The sequence below is a fragment of the Entelurus aequoreus genome, linkage group LG05 (genome assembly GCF_033978785.1).
Source record: "Entelurus aequoreus isolate RoL-2023_Sb linkage group LG05, RoL_Eaeq_v1.1, whole genome shotgun sequence".
Lineage (NCBI taxonomy): Eukaryota > Metazoa > Chordata > Actinopteri > Syngnathiformes > Syngnathidae > Entelurus > Entelurus aequoreus.
Genome location: NC_084735.1, coordinates 23,415,113 through 23,431,321, shown reverse-complemented (window position 1 = coordinate 23,431,321; position 16,209 = coordinate 23,415,113). Strand labels below are relative to the sequence as shown.

The following is a 16,209-nucleotide window of genomic DNA, read 5'->3' as shown; positions in this document are numbered from 1 at the left end:
GTAATGGCTGACGTACCGCATGAAAGCGTTCGCTGAATTATGTTTGTTTGCTTCAGATTTTGACAGGTTAGAATTCTGCCCCAAAGAAACCCAACTCAAGTAAGTTTGCGCTGACGGTGTGACATCACAAGGAAAGACTTTCAGTGTTTCCCATAAACTGCCAAGATACCTGTGGCGGTGGGGGTGTGGCTATGGGCGTGGTCACCAAGACATCGAGTAATTTGCATAATTTACTACAATGATATGATTTTCTCTAAAAAGGCTAAAAAAATGTATACTTACTAATTAATAATAACAGTTTTGTTTTAAAAATCCATCCATCCATCCATTTTACAATAGAATTACAACACTTTATGTACATATTTATATACAGATTTGAACAATAAGTTATTCACTGAAATATATTTATTAATTGTGGTTCTTACAAAAAATATATCTTATAAAATATAAAAGCTAAAATGTCTCTTAAAGCTCTGCCCCTTTAATTAGTGCATACTAAATAATTTAACTTTAGCCTACTACTACAACCATATTATTTACCAGCAACATAAAGTGAAACAGAGGCAGAGGTGTCCTGCCACAGTCAGTAACAAATAAACAGAAAACAGTAGTGGTCAAATACAAATAAGGCAACCAGAGAAGTATCCTACACTTCTCTTTTGTAAAGTAAATCTGAACAGCCTATATGAGCATCTACATCAACTATATGATTTGCTTGAGAAGCTGGACAGGACAAAAAAAAAAAAAATTGTTTTTATTTGTGGCGGACGTAATTCTTTCGTGGCGGGCCGCCACTAATAAATGAATGTGTGGGAAACACTGACTTTAACTGCAAACAGAAGCTTCTCGCTTTCCCAACCATCGCAGGTACTTTGAGAAGCAGTTTGAGCTGGCGGAGGAGACCAAGCTGCCCATGTTCCTGCACTGTCGCAACGCACATCAAGATTTTTTGGGTGAGTCGCCGTCGTCCGGCCCGGCACGCTTGTTTCTCGTTCCCTAACCGAGTCTATGTTGTTTCCAGACATCATGAGGAGGAATCGAGACAGATGTGCGGGAGGCGTGGTGAGTCTGTGTACAAACATGGAAAATATGGACAGTTCGGTATTACGTCAGTGTGGATTCTCAGTCATCCAGGTCATGGTAGTCCGTAGAGCAGACCTGGGCAAATTAAGGCCCGGGGGCCACATGCGGCCCTTTAAGCTTTTCAATCTGGCCCGCCGGACATTCCCAAATCATTTTTTTTAGATCTTTAAGATGGAAAGTGTAGCTTCCATTATGATGTGCAGTGATGTTTTCTAATGACCGTAAGTCTTGAACTATACTAAGTCTTTCAATGGTTGGAATCTGCACTTTTGCATGATATACTAGCTACTATGGCAGGGGTCACCAACGCGGTGCCCGCGGGCACCAGGTAGCCCGTAAGGACCAGATGAGTAGCCCGCTGGCCTGTTCTAAAAATAGCTCAAATAGCAGCACTTACCAGTGAGCTGCCTCTATTTTTTAAATGTTATTTATTTACTAGCAAGCTGGTCTCGCTTTGCCCGACATTTTTAATTCTAAGAGGGACAAAACTCAAATAGAATTTGAAAATCCAAGAAAATATTTTAAAGACTTGGTCTTCACTTGTTTAAATAAATTCATTAATTGTTTTACTTTGCTTCTTATAACTTTCAGAAAGACAATTTTAGAGAAAAAATACAACCTTAGGATTTTTAAACACATATACCTTTTTACCTTTTAAATTCCTTCCTCTTTTTTCCTGACAATTTAAATCAATGTTCAAGTAAATTTATTTTTTTATTGTAAAGAATAATAAATACATTTTAATTTAATTCTTAATTTTAGCTTCTGTTTTTTCGACAAAGAATATTTGTGAAATATTTCTTCAAACTTATTATGATTAAAATTCAAAAAAATTATTCTGGCAAATCTAGAAAATCTGTAGAATCAAATTTGAATCTTATTTTAAAGTCTTTTGAATTTCTTTTAAAATTGTGTTTCTGGAAAATCTAGAAGAAATAATGATTTGTTTTTGTTAGAAATATAGCTTGGTCCAATTTGTTATATATTCTAACAAAGTGCAGATTGGATTTTAACCTATTTAAAACATGTCATCAAAATTTTTAAATTAATCTTAATCAGGAAAAATGACTAATGATGTTCCATAAATTATTTTTTTTATTTTTTCAAAAAGATTCGAATTAGCTAGTTTTTCTCTTCTTTTTTTCGGTTGAATTTTGAATTTTAAAGAGTCGAAATTGAAGATAAACTATGTTTCAAAATTTAATTGTCTTTTTTTTTCGTGTTTTCTCCTCTTTTAAACCGTTCAATTAAGTGTGAATATCATTAATTATTAATAATAACAGAGTTAAAGGTACATTGAGCAAATTGGCTATTTCTGGCAATTTATTTAAGTGTGTATCAAACTGGTAGCCCTTCTCATTAATCAGTACCCAAGAAGTAGCTCTTGGTTTCAAAAAGGTTGGTGACCCCTGTACTATGGTCATCTAATTAGTTACTATGGTAATCTAAGTCACAGCAGCTCAGACGAGACACCGAACAGTGTGGGTGGGGAGCGTTTCCACAGAGTGTTTCCAGAGCCTGAAATGTGGGTGTCAGGGACAGATGCGGAAGGAGATTTTTACAAGAAAGTTGTACAGCTTAGTGATATACTGTATCAGATAGTAGGTGTTTTTTTTGACTTTTTTACCCTTGGCGATCATATTTTGCTGTGTTTGTATATGTGGATGGAGAGGGGGTGTGACGTTCAAATGTTGTCAATATTCAGTGTTTTATCGTCCATAGTTAATATTGTAAATCTCACATTCTTTATTTTCATGTACATTCTGGGTGTCTCATTCAGTAAAAAAAATTGATATTCCATTCCGTTTTTAAGGCGGTCTGTCATAACGTTTTTAGCATTCAATCAGACGTTATTGTGAGGTTTTGTATTAGTGTTCCTAAAAATAATACCGGCCCCCAGACACATTTTTTTCTCTAAATTTGGCCCCTGAGTCAAAATAATTGCCCAGGCCTGCCGTAGAGTCTTAAACGAGGCAACTCTTTTCATCCAAAGGGCTTCTTCAGTTCTAAGTGTTAGGTGTGGAGTACCTCTGTTGTGGTCTCTGGTTAGTGGGTCCACTGACGGTGGTCAAAATAGGCTTGTTGCTGTTATGGTGGCACGGCACATTATCCTGCATAACAATAGGTATTTTTCCAGGATAGTGGAAAACCGCTCGTTGGAGGCCAGTTGCCACTCTTCCCGTGGAATGAAACAATCTTTGGAGGAGAGATGACAGACCATTGTCATAAGCAGGCGATCTGTTTAGAGAGGCCCTTCCCAGAGGAGGAGGGTTGTGCTATAACACTGCAAAAAGTCAGTGTTCAAAAACAAGAAAAAAAACCAACCAAATTTAGGGGTATTTTATTTGAACTAAGCAAAATTATCGGCCAATAGAACAAGAAAATTTGGCTTGTCAAGACTTTCCAAAACAAGTAAAATTAGCTAACTTCAGTGAACCCAAAATACCTTAAAATAAGTATATTCTCACTAATAACAAGTACACTTTTCTTGGTAGAAAAAAAAAAAAGAGTCCTTTTTGCTCAATATGTTGAAAAATATTTTTAAATTAAGTAAATGCTAGTGCCATTATCTTGACATAATGATATGCGCTCGGCATTACATTTCTTGAAACCAGCAAACTTATACTAAAAACTAGTTTATTGTTCTTAATGGAAAGGCAACAAGGCAACCGCTTGTTACTCTCGGGGTTTCCTAGCCGCTCAGGCAAATCATATGGTCTAAAAATGCATTTTCCCACCGATAACATGACATCATCGTACCAAGTGCGTGCTCTTTCAGTCAATTAGTGCGCATATATACAGCCCGGCCCCTGGCCAAAAAAATTTTAATTGTAATTTTGAAGAATTCATCTGAATGTGCATGAACTATTTCTGTTCAAAATTGTTAGAAATGTCACATGTTAAATGTATACTGTCCGTTTACTGTACGTGCCAACTGTACGACTATATGAGTACGTATTTTCTATTGTTTCATTGAAAATAAAACAACAAAGTCCATCTGGCTGTCATCTGTTTTAATTATGAGACACAATTGTGTCGAAATCATGATTTTTTTTTTCACGCTTGAAATAAGAAATTATTACTTTGAAAAAGCAGTTTTATACTTGTGAGTGTTGATGACACAGCTTTGCAACACTTGATATTCTAGTTTCAAGCATGTTTTACTCAATAAAGGTCATAAAATCTCAGCAACAAGCTGTAATATCTTACTGAGATCATTTAGGACCAAAACCTTTAAAACAAGTAAAACACTCTAACATAAAATTTGCTTAGTGAGAATAATTATCTTATTAGACCGAAAATGAGCAAATATCACCCTTATTTGAGATATTTAATCTTACTTAGATTTCAGTTTTTGCAGTGCACCTATCGGCATGACATCTCTCCCCCAAAGATGGTCTCATTCCACAGGGGAAAAAAACCCAGCTGGTATGGAGGACCATCATTCACCAGCAATGCATGGCAACAATAACAACAACCAACTCATCATGTTTAAAAAGAAGCTGAATGAGGTTATTTAAGATATCTTATTGAAGTTAGAACAAGTAAAGGCACACAATTAAAACATGAAGATATTGAAAGCTATAAATATAAATTTGACACAATTACCCGTATTATCTTAACTAACAAATTAGGACGGTATGGCATCAGAGTGTTGGTCTGAACTGGGTATAAAGCTACTTAACCAAGAGGAAGCAATATGTGAAGCTAGGAAAACACACATCTGCAGCACTAAATATATCTATGTGGCATACCACAGGGATCAATACTGGGACCGAAATTGTTCAATTCCTATAAAAATGTCATTTGTAAAGTTTCAAAGGACTTAACGTTAGTATTATTTGCAGAAGACGCGACTGTTTTGTTCAGGAGAGAACACGCAGAAACGAATACAAATAATAACAAAAGAAAATAAACAATATAATACGAACTGGAAATCTCATTTAAAATATACAAAATAAGGTGGCAATAAATACTTCACTAATGAATAAAGTAAAATATGTTCTGGACCAAAAATCACTCCATATTATCCACTGCTCGGTAGTGTTACCATATCTGAGTTATTGGGTAGAAATAAAGGTAAATAACTACCAAAAAAAAGTATGCTGTACTCATTAACCGTGTTAATAAAAGAAATCAGTTGAGATAATACATAATGTTGGATATAGAAAACATTCAAACCCTTTAAATATTGAATCAAAAATATTTAAATTCAATGATTTTAATGATGCACAAGGCAAACTACAGTATAAACCTCTTCTCAACAAAAGAGAAGGTATGCTTATAAACCTTTGGTATAACAGTATGTGGAATTAAATTATTGACTGGATGAAGTAAATAAGTCAAACAATGTACTAATATGATCTAGTTTAAGAAACTATTTAAACTCAAAAGTGTTTACAAAGTACGGAGCCCCTAAAGCAGGGGTCACCAACCTTTTTGAAACCAAGGGCTACTTCTTGGGTACTGATTACTGCGAAGGGCTACCAGTTAGATACACACTTAAATAAATTGCCAGAAGTAGCCAATTTGCTCAATTTACCTTTAACTCTGTTATTATTAATAATTAATGATATTTATCTTTGTGGAAACACTGATCATCTTAATGATTTCTCACAATAAATATATATAGAAACAGATAAATATCAATATGCAACACTTTATTTTTATATTTTCTCTAAGTGCACATTTTTCAAATTGAACATTTTCAAATGATCACTTCTAAGACAGTCTTGTGAAATCACAATATCCCATTTTAACTAGCTAGCCACTAACATTTTTTAACAAATCATGAATTACTTTGCACCATGTTTGTACAAATAATAACTCATGTAAAATACAAAAGTAAACTCTCAAATTTTTAAATCATGTCACACTTTGAACTGGACACCAAATCTGTTATCTGTTTCTTTGTCAGTTAGTGGGAAGCCTGGCATTGCATGCTGTTAACTAGTGTGTTGTACTCTGGTGTGTAACTTGACACTGCAACTCTGAGTGAGTCTTGCAGATGTGCATCAGTGAGGCGTGTTCTGTGTTTGTTCTTGATGAAGTTCATGTCAGAAAAGGCCGATTCACAAAGATAAGATTTTTCCTCATTGTTTGCGGAACCTTCTTAATCTTTTGGACATATTTTCACAGCAATCTGGCCTTAAGCTTAATTATGATAAATGTAAAATGTTAAGGATCGGAAATCTAAAGGGAACGTCCTTTCAAATGGAATGCAAAGTGCCTGTTTTGTGGACAGATGGACCAGTTAACATACTTGGTGTTGTTGTCCCAGAAAATCTGGAAGATCTAGGCTCACTAAATTATGATAATCGACTAAGAAAGCTGGACAAAATTATGCAATTATGGAAAGGGAAATCCCTAACCTTGTATGGTAAAATGTCTATTGACAACTCGTTAATTATTCCTCAATTTATTTATTTGTTTTTGTCATTACCAGCTCCATCACAAAACTTTTTTAAGATTTATGAGCGGAGGGTCTTCGATTTTGTCTGGAACGGCAAACCAGAAAAGATTAAAAGAAAGGTTTTGTACAAAGAGTATGAATATGAGGGCCTGAAACTTCTCAACCTTGAAGCTATGTGTCTGTCTTTAAAAGCATCAATTGTTCCAAAGATGTATTTAAACATTGAGTGGTACACTAATGTCCTGTTGGGCAAAGAACATGTACTGTATCAAAAGAAATTGTATCCTTTTTTTACAAGTGATCCCCTCCCAGAGAGTCTGCTGGGAAACATGGCGGGGTTCATAAAGGAAACAATCCACTCATAGTGGTGTTTTCAATTTTATGTGCCAGAAAAAAGAGACGATATTTTGCAGCAGTTAATATGGATGAACTCTAATATTGTAATAGATGGAAAGCCTTTCTTTTGGAAAAATATGTTTGAAAGAGGAATCATTTTTGTCAATGATATTATCAATGAGAATGGTAAAATTATGAAGTATGATGAATTTAGAGCTATGTATGGTGATGCTTGCTCAAGCTTTTCATTTTATCAACTAACTGGAGTAATTGGGAAAAGATGGAAACAAATAATTAATTATGGAACTACTAAATTATTAGTTTGTAAACCTCTAATAAGAAATTCTAGTTGGCAAAAAGGAACTAAAATAAATAGAAAAATATATAATTTTTATTTAATAAAGAAATCTTAGAAGGCTGCCTCATACAACACAAATGGAAAATGGGAGGACTTTTTTGACTGCCCGTTGCCATGGGATGCCATATTCAAACTAATCTATAAAACCACTATCGATGTGCAAAATCGTTATTTTCAAATTAAAATTATTTATAACTTCTTACCCACAGGGAAAATGTTAAAATTATGGAATATGACAAAGTCAGATGATTGCCGATTTTGTTGTCAGGAGCCTGAATCCACCCTGCATTTGTTTTGGTATTGTCATATTGTGTCTTTGTTTTGGGTGGAAGTTGAAAAAATGTGTTTAAGGATTGGTTTGTTTATGAAGCTTAATGTGGTTTCTGTTATTTTAGGAGAGTTCATTGACAATCATGATTTAGTCAATTTAATTATAGTACTCTGTAAAATGTTTATTTTTAAGGCCAAAAACAGATATTCACTTAGTATTACTTTCTTTAAAACATTTATTCAGTATTTTCTAACTTTAGAAAGTTACATGGTTGAAAACGATAATGATGCCAAAAAACATTAAAAAAAGATGAGAAGTCCTCAAAGGCTTATTTTGAAAGTATAATTATGTTTATAGATTATGTGATATATGTTGTTGTGTTCCCTAATTTGAGTGACCTGGACATAATCTGGACTGTACATAAATGCTTATTTTGAAAATTTAATTTTGTTTATAAATTATATGCAATCTGTTGTTTTCCCTAATTTTTTTCTGTGTACATGAATGAAGGTGTGTGTTGCTGAGTCCGACTTGGACATTATCTGGACTGGGCCTGGTTTAAAAAACCCTTTAAACAAATCTAATTTCATTGACAACCTGGTCTGTTGAAGATAAGGCCCTTTTTTAAAAAATAAAATAAAATAAGATAAATAAATAAAAAACATTTTCTTGGATAAAAAAGAAAGTAAAACAATATAAAAATAATTACATAAAAATAGTAATTAATGAAAATGTTAGTGGACCAGCAGCCTATACAATCATGTGTGCTTCAGGGACTGTGTCCCTTGCAGATGTGTTGTCTATGTTGTGGGAACCAGAATATTGGTAGCAGAAAGAAATAACCCCTTTGTGTGAGTGGGTTTGGATGAGTGTGCATGGGGGAGGTTGTTTGGGTTGATGCACTGATTGAAAGTGTATCTTGTGTTTTTTTCTATGTAGATTTAATTTTGAAAAAAAAAAAAAAATTTTTTTTTTTTTTTTTTTAATTTTTCTTTTTTTAGAACAGGCCCGCGGGCGACTCATCTGGTCCTTACGGGCGACCTGGTGCCCGCGGGCACCGCGTTGGTGACCCCTGCCCTAAAGGGACATGGGAATTTTTTTTTTTTTAGACATGTATCTCGTGGCGACGAGAAAGTATCTCGTGGCCACAAGAAACTTTCTCGTGGCCACGAGAAACTTTTTATTAAAAAAAAAAATTATTTATTAATTTTTTATTTTTTTTTAATAAAAAGTTTCTCGTGGCCACGAGAAACTTTCTCGTGGCCATGAGAAACTTTCTCGTGGCCATGAGAAAGTTTCTCGTGGCCACGAGAAAGCATTGGATGCGTGCTGATGGTTTGGTGTGTGTTAAAATGGCAGTTTAGGAGTTAATATGGCTGTATTTCCAATTAGGACTTTCCCCCATGTGTGTTGTGGCAAAATGTGAATGCTTTTGTACATGTTGCAGTTTATAAATAAAGGTTTATAAAAAAATAAAAATAAAAGTTTTGCCTCTGCCCATAGCATAGATCAGTGGTCCACAACCACCGGGCCGCACAAGAAATTGAAAAAATAAAAAAATAAAATAAAATAAAATAAATAAAATAAAATTTTAATGAAATCAACATAAAAAACACAATATATACATTATATATCAATATACACTATCGTTCAAAAGTTTGGGGTCACATTGAAATGTCCTTATTTTTTAAGGAAAAGCACTGTACTTTTCAATGAAGATAACTTTAAACTAGTCTTAACTTTAAAGAAATACCGTAATTTCCGGACTATAAGCCGCACCTGACTATAAGCCGCACCAGCTAAATTTAGGGGAAAATACAGATTGCTCCATATATAAGCCGCACCCGACTATAAGCCGCAGGGTTTTGATGTGTAATTACCGTAGTATATAGGGGTTCCTGCTACCACGGAGGGGATTGTCGGGACAGAGATGACTGTTTGGGAACGCAAAGCGTCCCATTTATTAACAATAAATCTTTCAATCATTCAATCAAACTTTCACATCTTTGACATGGCGAACAGCATTCGTGCAGAGTACAAATAATACAACGGTGCAAAGTAATACAAAGTGCTCGCCTGTACGTTATCAAAATAACCAGCCTACCGGTATTTGAAAAGTCAGTCTTTAATCATTGTGTCATTGTCTTCCTCCTGCGTACTAAAACCACCGAAATCCTCTTCGTCGGTGTCGGAGAAGAACAGGCCGTAAATAAGCCGCACCCTTGTATAAGCCGCAGGGACCAGAACGGGGGGAAAAAGTAGCGGCTTATAGTCCGGAAATTACGGTACACTCTATACATTGCTAATGTGGTAAATGACTATTCTTGCTGCAAATGTCTGGTTTTTGGTGCAATATCTACATAGGTGTATAGAGGCCCATTTCCAGCAACTATCACTCCAGTGTTCTAATGGTACAATGTGTTTGCTCATTGGCTCAGAAGGCTAATTGATGATTAGAAAACCCTTGTGCAATCATGTTCACACATCTGAAAACAGTTTAGCTCGTTACAGAAGCTACAAAACTGACCTTCCTTTGAGCAGATTGAGTTTCTGGAGCATCACATTTGTAGGGTCAATTAAACGCTCAAAATGGCCAGAAAAAGAGAACTTTCATCTGAAACTCGACAGTCTATTCTTGTTCTTAGAAATGAAGGCTATTCCACAAAATTGTTTGGGTGACCCCAAACTTTTGAACGGTAGTGTAGATCAATACAGTCTGCAGGGATACAGTCCGTAAGCACACATAATCGTATTTCTTTATGAGAAAAAAAAAAAAATCACCACACCGGCCCGTGGGACAAATTTTCAAGCGTTGACCGGTCCGCAGCTACAAAAAGGTTGGGGAGCACTGGCATAGATCCAACGAATCGATGACTAAATTAATCGCCAACTATTTTTATATTCGATTTTAATCGATTTAATCGATTAGTTGTTGCAAACCTACAAAGTACAATGAAAAAAAATCTTCAAAAACAGACAACTTATAACTATCTAATCATGATACCTCGTATGAATCTATTTATTTATTATCTATTCGTTTGTGTTACAGAATCCGCAAATGTGTTAGCAATTGCTAAAAAAAAAACGGAAAAGGGGTCAGATTAATAAATAAGCTCAGCCTCTTCCTGCTCCTTTTCGGGACATGTTGTAATGAGAAACTGGAAATATGTGATGTAGCATATTGTAACTGTATGCATGTTAGGAATAACACAGTACCATAACCATACACACTGATGTAAAATGTGGATATAGATCATGATCATCAGTAAATAGTGGATATGGATTAATCAATAATTGATTGGTATAATGAAATATATTGCCTATTGTTGTTAAATTCTAGTCAAATGGTGACTTCTTCAGGTTCACTCGTTCGATGGGACCACAGAGGATGCCGCCGCTCTCATCGACTTGGACCTCTATATCGGAATAAATGGATGGTGGGATGTGATGTTGTTGTGCAAGTAACCTTGTCATGCACAACACTGACTATTATGATGGTTTTACTTTCAGTTCCTTGAAAAGCGAGGCCAACATCGAAGCCATGAACTCCATTCCCACCGATAGACTCATGATAGAAACTGGTGCAGTATTTATGGCCTTTTTAAGGCACTTCTATTCATTCATAGTTTGGACCTATTCATTATTCTTGTGTTTATCTATGCGTCACTGCCACCAGATGCTCCGTGGTGTGGCGTGAAGAACACGCACGCAGGTTCCAAATATGTCAAAACAACTTTTCCGACCAAGAAGAAATGGGAGGCGGAGCACTGTTTGAAGGACAGGAACGAGCCGTGTCACATCATGTGAGGAAAACCTTTGCACTTGTCCACTAAATGTTTACTTTAGTACAGTGACTCTCAAGCTGTGGCTCCCACTGGGGGAACGTGGGCTCCATCTAGTGGCACGCCGAAGAATCTCTGAATTAAATATTCAAATACAGTGTTACTGTTCAAGTGAGAGCCAAGTGTTTTGTGGGGTGGCACTTGGTCGAAAGAGTTTGAGAACCGCTGCTCTAGTATTTAAACGAGGAAGGGGATAATTTGGGCCCTTTTGTCACGATTTACCTGACACATGGAACGTGACAAATTGGGGTGTTGCACTATGCACTTTCGCCGCCAGATGGTGTTAGTGTTGAATATCTTAAAATGTGTTTTGTGGCAATTCCAACTTTGACTTGGTCAGTGACGCGTAGGGATGATACTCGAAACCGGTTTTCTCGGTTGTTCGATAAGAAAAGAACCGAGTCCTCGGACTCGAATCCCTTTTTGAGAACCGGTACCCGTTATCGAGACCACTATAGTAAAGAAAAAGAGTTGTTTCTTTATTCGAATCCCTGGGAACGAATCCCGTCCCGACCAGAAATGCTCCGTGTGACATCACGTAGCTCAGTCATTAGGCGCAGATAGCGAAAGCAGGATAAAAATGGACGGGAAAAAGCGCTCCAAGGTGTAATAAAGTTCAAAACAAAAGGTATAATCCATTGAATAACTTTACTAAGAGATTTGAGCAGGGTACAAACACATGAAGAACACTTTTACGACCAACCGGAAACATAGCAACCAGGCTAGCAACGTACCTCCTTTACGGCAGCTGTCGCAACGTTCTTAAAGCAACCGCAGCACATACATATATGACATCTCCCTTTTTTAACTTTCGTTTTTCTTTCCTTGTAAACAAAACAAAATCACACTGTATATGTGTTGTCTGTCTAATTATAAATAATGCAGACGAGGCGTGTTGGCTGAGTTCTTAACGTTTACTTTCACAGCGTGCTCATTCTTAGCTGCCGGGTGACGATATGCAACAACACTTTTCGGGGCTGCCGCGCATGCTCGTCACTTCCGTTGCATGCTGGGTAGTGTAGTTGTTATATTCCCGAGCTCATAACATCTTTCCCCCTATAAAGAAATAATGTTAACTCAAAGTGTATTTCTTTTTTTAGCTTTAACTTTTCATTTTTTTAGCATTTTATCCACATTTGCAAAGAACTTTTCTCTTCATAGAATTTTCTTTCATTAAAGAAATAAAGTGCAAAAATGTCAAAGCATCATAACAAACAGTTATGTCAAATAACAGCAGAATTGCACTTTTTGGAAAGCTGTATTATTTTCAGTTTTGTGCCCAAGGGACTGATTTTATTTAACACTATATTATTATGTATACACCTATAGTGATCACAGAGACAGGTTGTTTTTGTGTTACTGTATATATTTGTTTTTCTGAAAAAATCCCACTTAATATACTTTGGGTAACAACAGTCAATATTTATTTATTTTATTTTATTTTTTTAGGGGGGTAACAGTCAATATTTATTTATTTATTAGATTAAATTATTTTCTTATATAATAAAAGTGACCTTTTGTTAAACCAAATATTGTGTGTTTTTTTCCATATACAACAACCTATCTGGACTCGATAAGAGAATCGATAAGGAATCGGTTCGATAAGAGGATTCGATAATAGGCTCGAACTCGATAATTTCTTATCAAACATCATCCCTAGTGACGCGTTCCATCATTTTTAGCGGACTGCATTGGAAAATGATTACCCCCCCTCTTCAAAAATACGGCCATATTATTCCCTTCCATACTGTATTTATTCATTTAATCTTAATATGTTCAGTATGGTTATGATTGTATTTTTTTCATTTTACTTTATATTGCACAAGCTGTATACTGTCAGAATTTTCACAATTTTATTGTCCCACTTCTTTAGTTTACTTTACTGCACTTACTGGAGGTGTTGAAACTTCCGGGTCACATATAAAAAAATTTAAAGGAACTGAATTTTGCTAAATGTTCACAGTCATTATGAATAAACATGACGATGGAGATTTTTTTTGGTATTTTTGCACTCCAAGTAATAAATACGATTACACGTTTGCTTTCAATGGAGCCTATGGGAGCCGTGCAATTTCGCTTACAAAGCCCTTAAAAAATCATCCAAATACCTCTGTGGAGGGGGGCGTGGCCTGCGGACCTGCAGCGAAGTGGGGTGTGCCAGGAACGGCTTCGAGATCAGCGACAGGTGCGTAGATGGCCCACCTGGGCCTGCTTGTCTAACCACCTGTCGCTGATGTCCTAGCACACCTGGCTTCGCTGCAGGTCCGCAGGCCACGCCCCCCTCCACAACCTCCATTGAGGTTTTATATGATGTAAGTATATATGTAATGTAGTAACAGGCACATTAATAATAGCATTCAATATTTACTTTTTTTGATCATTTTAAGCATAGGCAATGTATTAATTTAAATAACTCATCACGTTAGGTTTTTTTTCTTCACCACTGATTATTACTCACTGCAAACATAGTAAAACAACACTTACTGTGCAACGTCTGCTGTCGTTAGGATGCCGACTGCTAGGATGTTCATATATTCCCATTTAGATGAAGAATGTCTCATAATACTCACAAAGAAACAGCGTGGGTGGGTGGGGGAAAGCGTCTCTTAAGTCGTTCTGGCCATTTCCGAGTCCTAAATGACTGTCAAAGTGTACCAACTTGTCGGAATACATATTCAGACTTCTTCTGTCCAGATGAGAGGCAGGATTTATGATCTAGAATAAACTTCTAGAGCGCAAGGGAGCGAGACACCAGCAGACCACTCGATGATTTAAACACAGGGACACACGGCGGTATAAATAGTTTGTCTGCGTTAGCACTTATAACAATATCACTAAGACAATCACGAAGTGTAAATGGTGTATTGTTGCCGCTTTTTGAATGGTTATCTATTGGATTTTATGGACGAAATAGAGGATCTCCCATTGGGTCCGCTATAAGCAGACTTTTATTTACATTTATTATTTTAAATGCATTAAAAAAACATCCATCTGTCGTCATGTCTTTCATAATGATTGTGAACGACAGGCAAAATTCCAAAAAAGTGCAGTTCTTAAGAGGATATATTTTTGTAAGCTTTTTAATAATGCTAAAAAAAAAACAAGCTTTGTTTAGTTAGTAAGGCCTACTGAAAGCCACTACTACCGACCACGCAGTCTGATAGTTTATACATCAATGATGAAGTCTTAACATTGCAACACATGCCAATACGGCCGGGTTAACTTATAGTGCAATTTTAAATGTCCCGCCACACTTCCGGTTGAAAACGTCTATGTATAATGACGTATGCGCGTGACGTCAACGGTTGATACGGAAGTATTCGGACACATTGAATCCAATACAAAAAAGCTCTGTTCTCATCCCAAAATTCCACAGTATTCTAAACATCTGTGTTGGTGAATCTTTTGCAATTTGTTTAATGAACAATGGAGACTGCAAAGAAGAAAGTTGTAGGTGCGATCGGTGTATTAGCGGTGGACTACAGCAACACAACCAGGAGGACTTTGAGGATAGCAGACGCGCTAGCCGAATGACCTCACCTTGACTTCCTCCGTCTCCGGGCCGCCAACCACATCGGTGATCGGGTGAAGTCCTTCGTCGAACCGTCGATCGCTGGAAGGCAGGTGAGCACGGGTCGTGATGAGCAGATGAGAGCTGGCGTAGGTGCAGAGCTAATGTTTTTAGCATAGCTCTGTCGAGGTTCCGTAGCTAAGTTAGCTTCAATGGCGTCGTTAGCAACAGCATTGCTAAGCTTCGCCAAGCTGGAAAGCATTAACCATGTATTTACATGTCCAGAGTTTGGTAGTATTGTTGATCTTGTCTATCCTTCCAGTCAGGGACTTATTTGTTTTGTTTCTATATGCATTAAAGCCCGATACTATCACGTTAGCTCAGTAGCTAAAGAGCTTCACCGATGTATTGTCGTGGAGATAAAAGTCACTGTGAATGTCCATTTCGCGTTCTCGACTCTCATTTTCAAGAGGATATAGTATCCGAGGTGGTTTAAAATACAAATCCGTGATCCACAATAGAAAAAGGAGAGAGTGTGGAATCCAATGAACCCTTGTACCTAAGTTACGGTCAGAGTGAAAAAAGATACGTTCTGCGCTGCACGCTAGTCCTTCACTTTCACGTTTCTCATCCACGAATCTTTCATCCTCGCTCAAATGAATGGGGTAATCGTCGCTTTCTCGGTCCGAATCTCTCTCGCTGCTGGTGTAAACAATGGGGAAATATGAGCAGTCCTTCTTTCGGTGTCGTCACGCTACTTCCGGTACAGGCAAGGCTTTTTTTTATCAGAGACCAAAAGTTGCGAACTTTATCGTCGTTGTTCTCTACTAAATCCTCTCAGCAAAAATATGGCAATATCGCGAAATGATCAAGTATGACACATAGAATGGATCTGCTATCCCCGTTTCAATAAAAAAAAATTCATTTCAGTAGGCCTTTAGCATTTCAGTTTTTTTTCTTCAGATTGTCTTTTTTTCATAAAATGTTATCATCGACTTGATAAGAATGTGGTGGGATGAATTAGCAGTGATACATATGAAGAAAATATTGGGTTGAATAAGATCTGCTTCTTTCTACTTCTTTTTAGACGTGTTGAATTGTGCACATGTAATCGTATCATGTTTAAGGATCATTGTATCTCTATCTCTATCACTCTTGTCTCCTGCAGACAAGTTCTGGAGGTCATGGCTGCAGCCAGGGAGGAAGACCCCGCGGAACTTTCCCGCACCATCTATAACAACACCGTCCGAGTGTTCTTCTCGTCCGCTTGTTGACGGCAAAAGCTTCGGTGGACTTTTTCGAGGCGAGTCAAGCGCTGACGTGATCGGCAAAGCAAGAAAATGAAGCGTGTTGACTCAGTTTTAATGGATATGTGCACATGTGATTCAATAAATA

The 16,209-nt window shown here is 36.7% G+C and overlaps 1 protein-coding gene across 3 annotated transcripts in view; it reads left to right on the top strand.

Moving 5' to 3' along the window:
- The window catches only part of tatdn1 (TatD DNase domain containing 1), a 23,419-nt gene extending 7,210 nt beyond the window's left edge, over positions 1 to 16,209 (top strand). For all 3 annotated transcript variants that reach the window (XM_062047471.1, XM_062047472.1, XM_062047470.1), the window contains exons 6-12: positions 57 to 99; positions 868 to 953; positions 1,022 to 1,062; positions 10,822 to 10,898; positions 10,972 to 11,042; positions 11,138 to 11,264; positions 15,983 to 16,209. In XM_062047471.1, the coding sequence (XP_061903455.1) occupies positions 57 to 99; positions 868 to 953; positions 1,022 to 1,062; positions 10,822 to 10,898; positions 10,972 to 11,042; positions 11,138 to 11,264; positions 15,983 to 16,088 (551 nt within the window). In that variant the 3' untranslated portion in view covers positions 16,089 to 16,209. The remainder of the gene's footprint in view (positions 1 to 56; positions 100 to 867; positions 954 to 1,021; positions 1,063 to 10,821; positions 10,899 to 10,971; positions 11,043 to 11,137; positions 11,265 to 15,982) is intronic.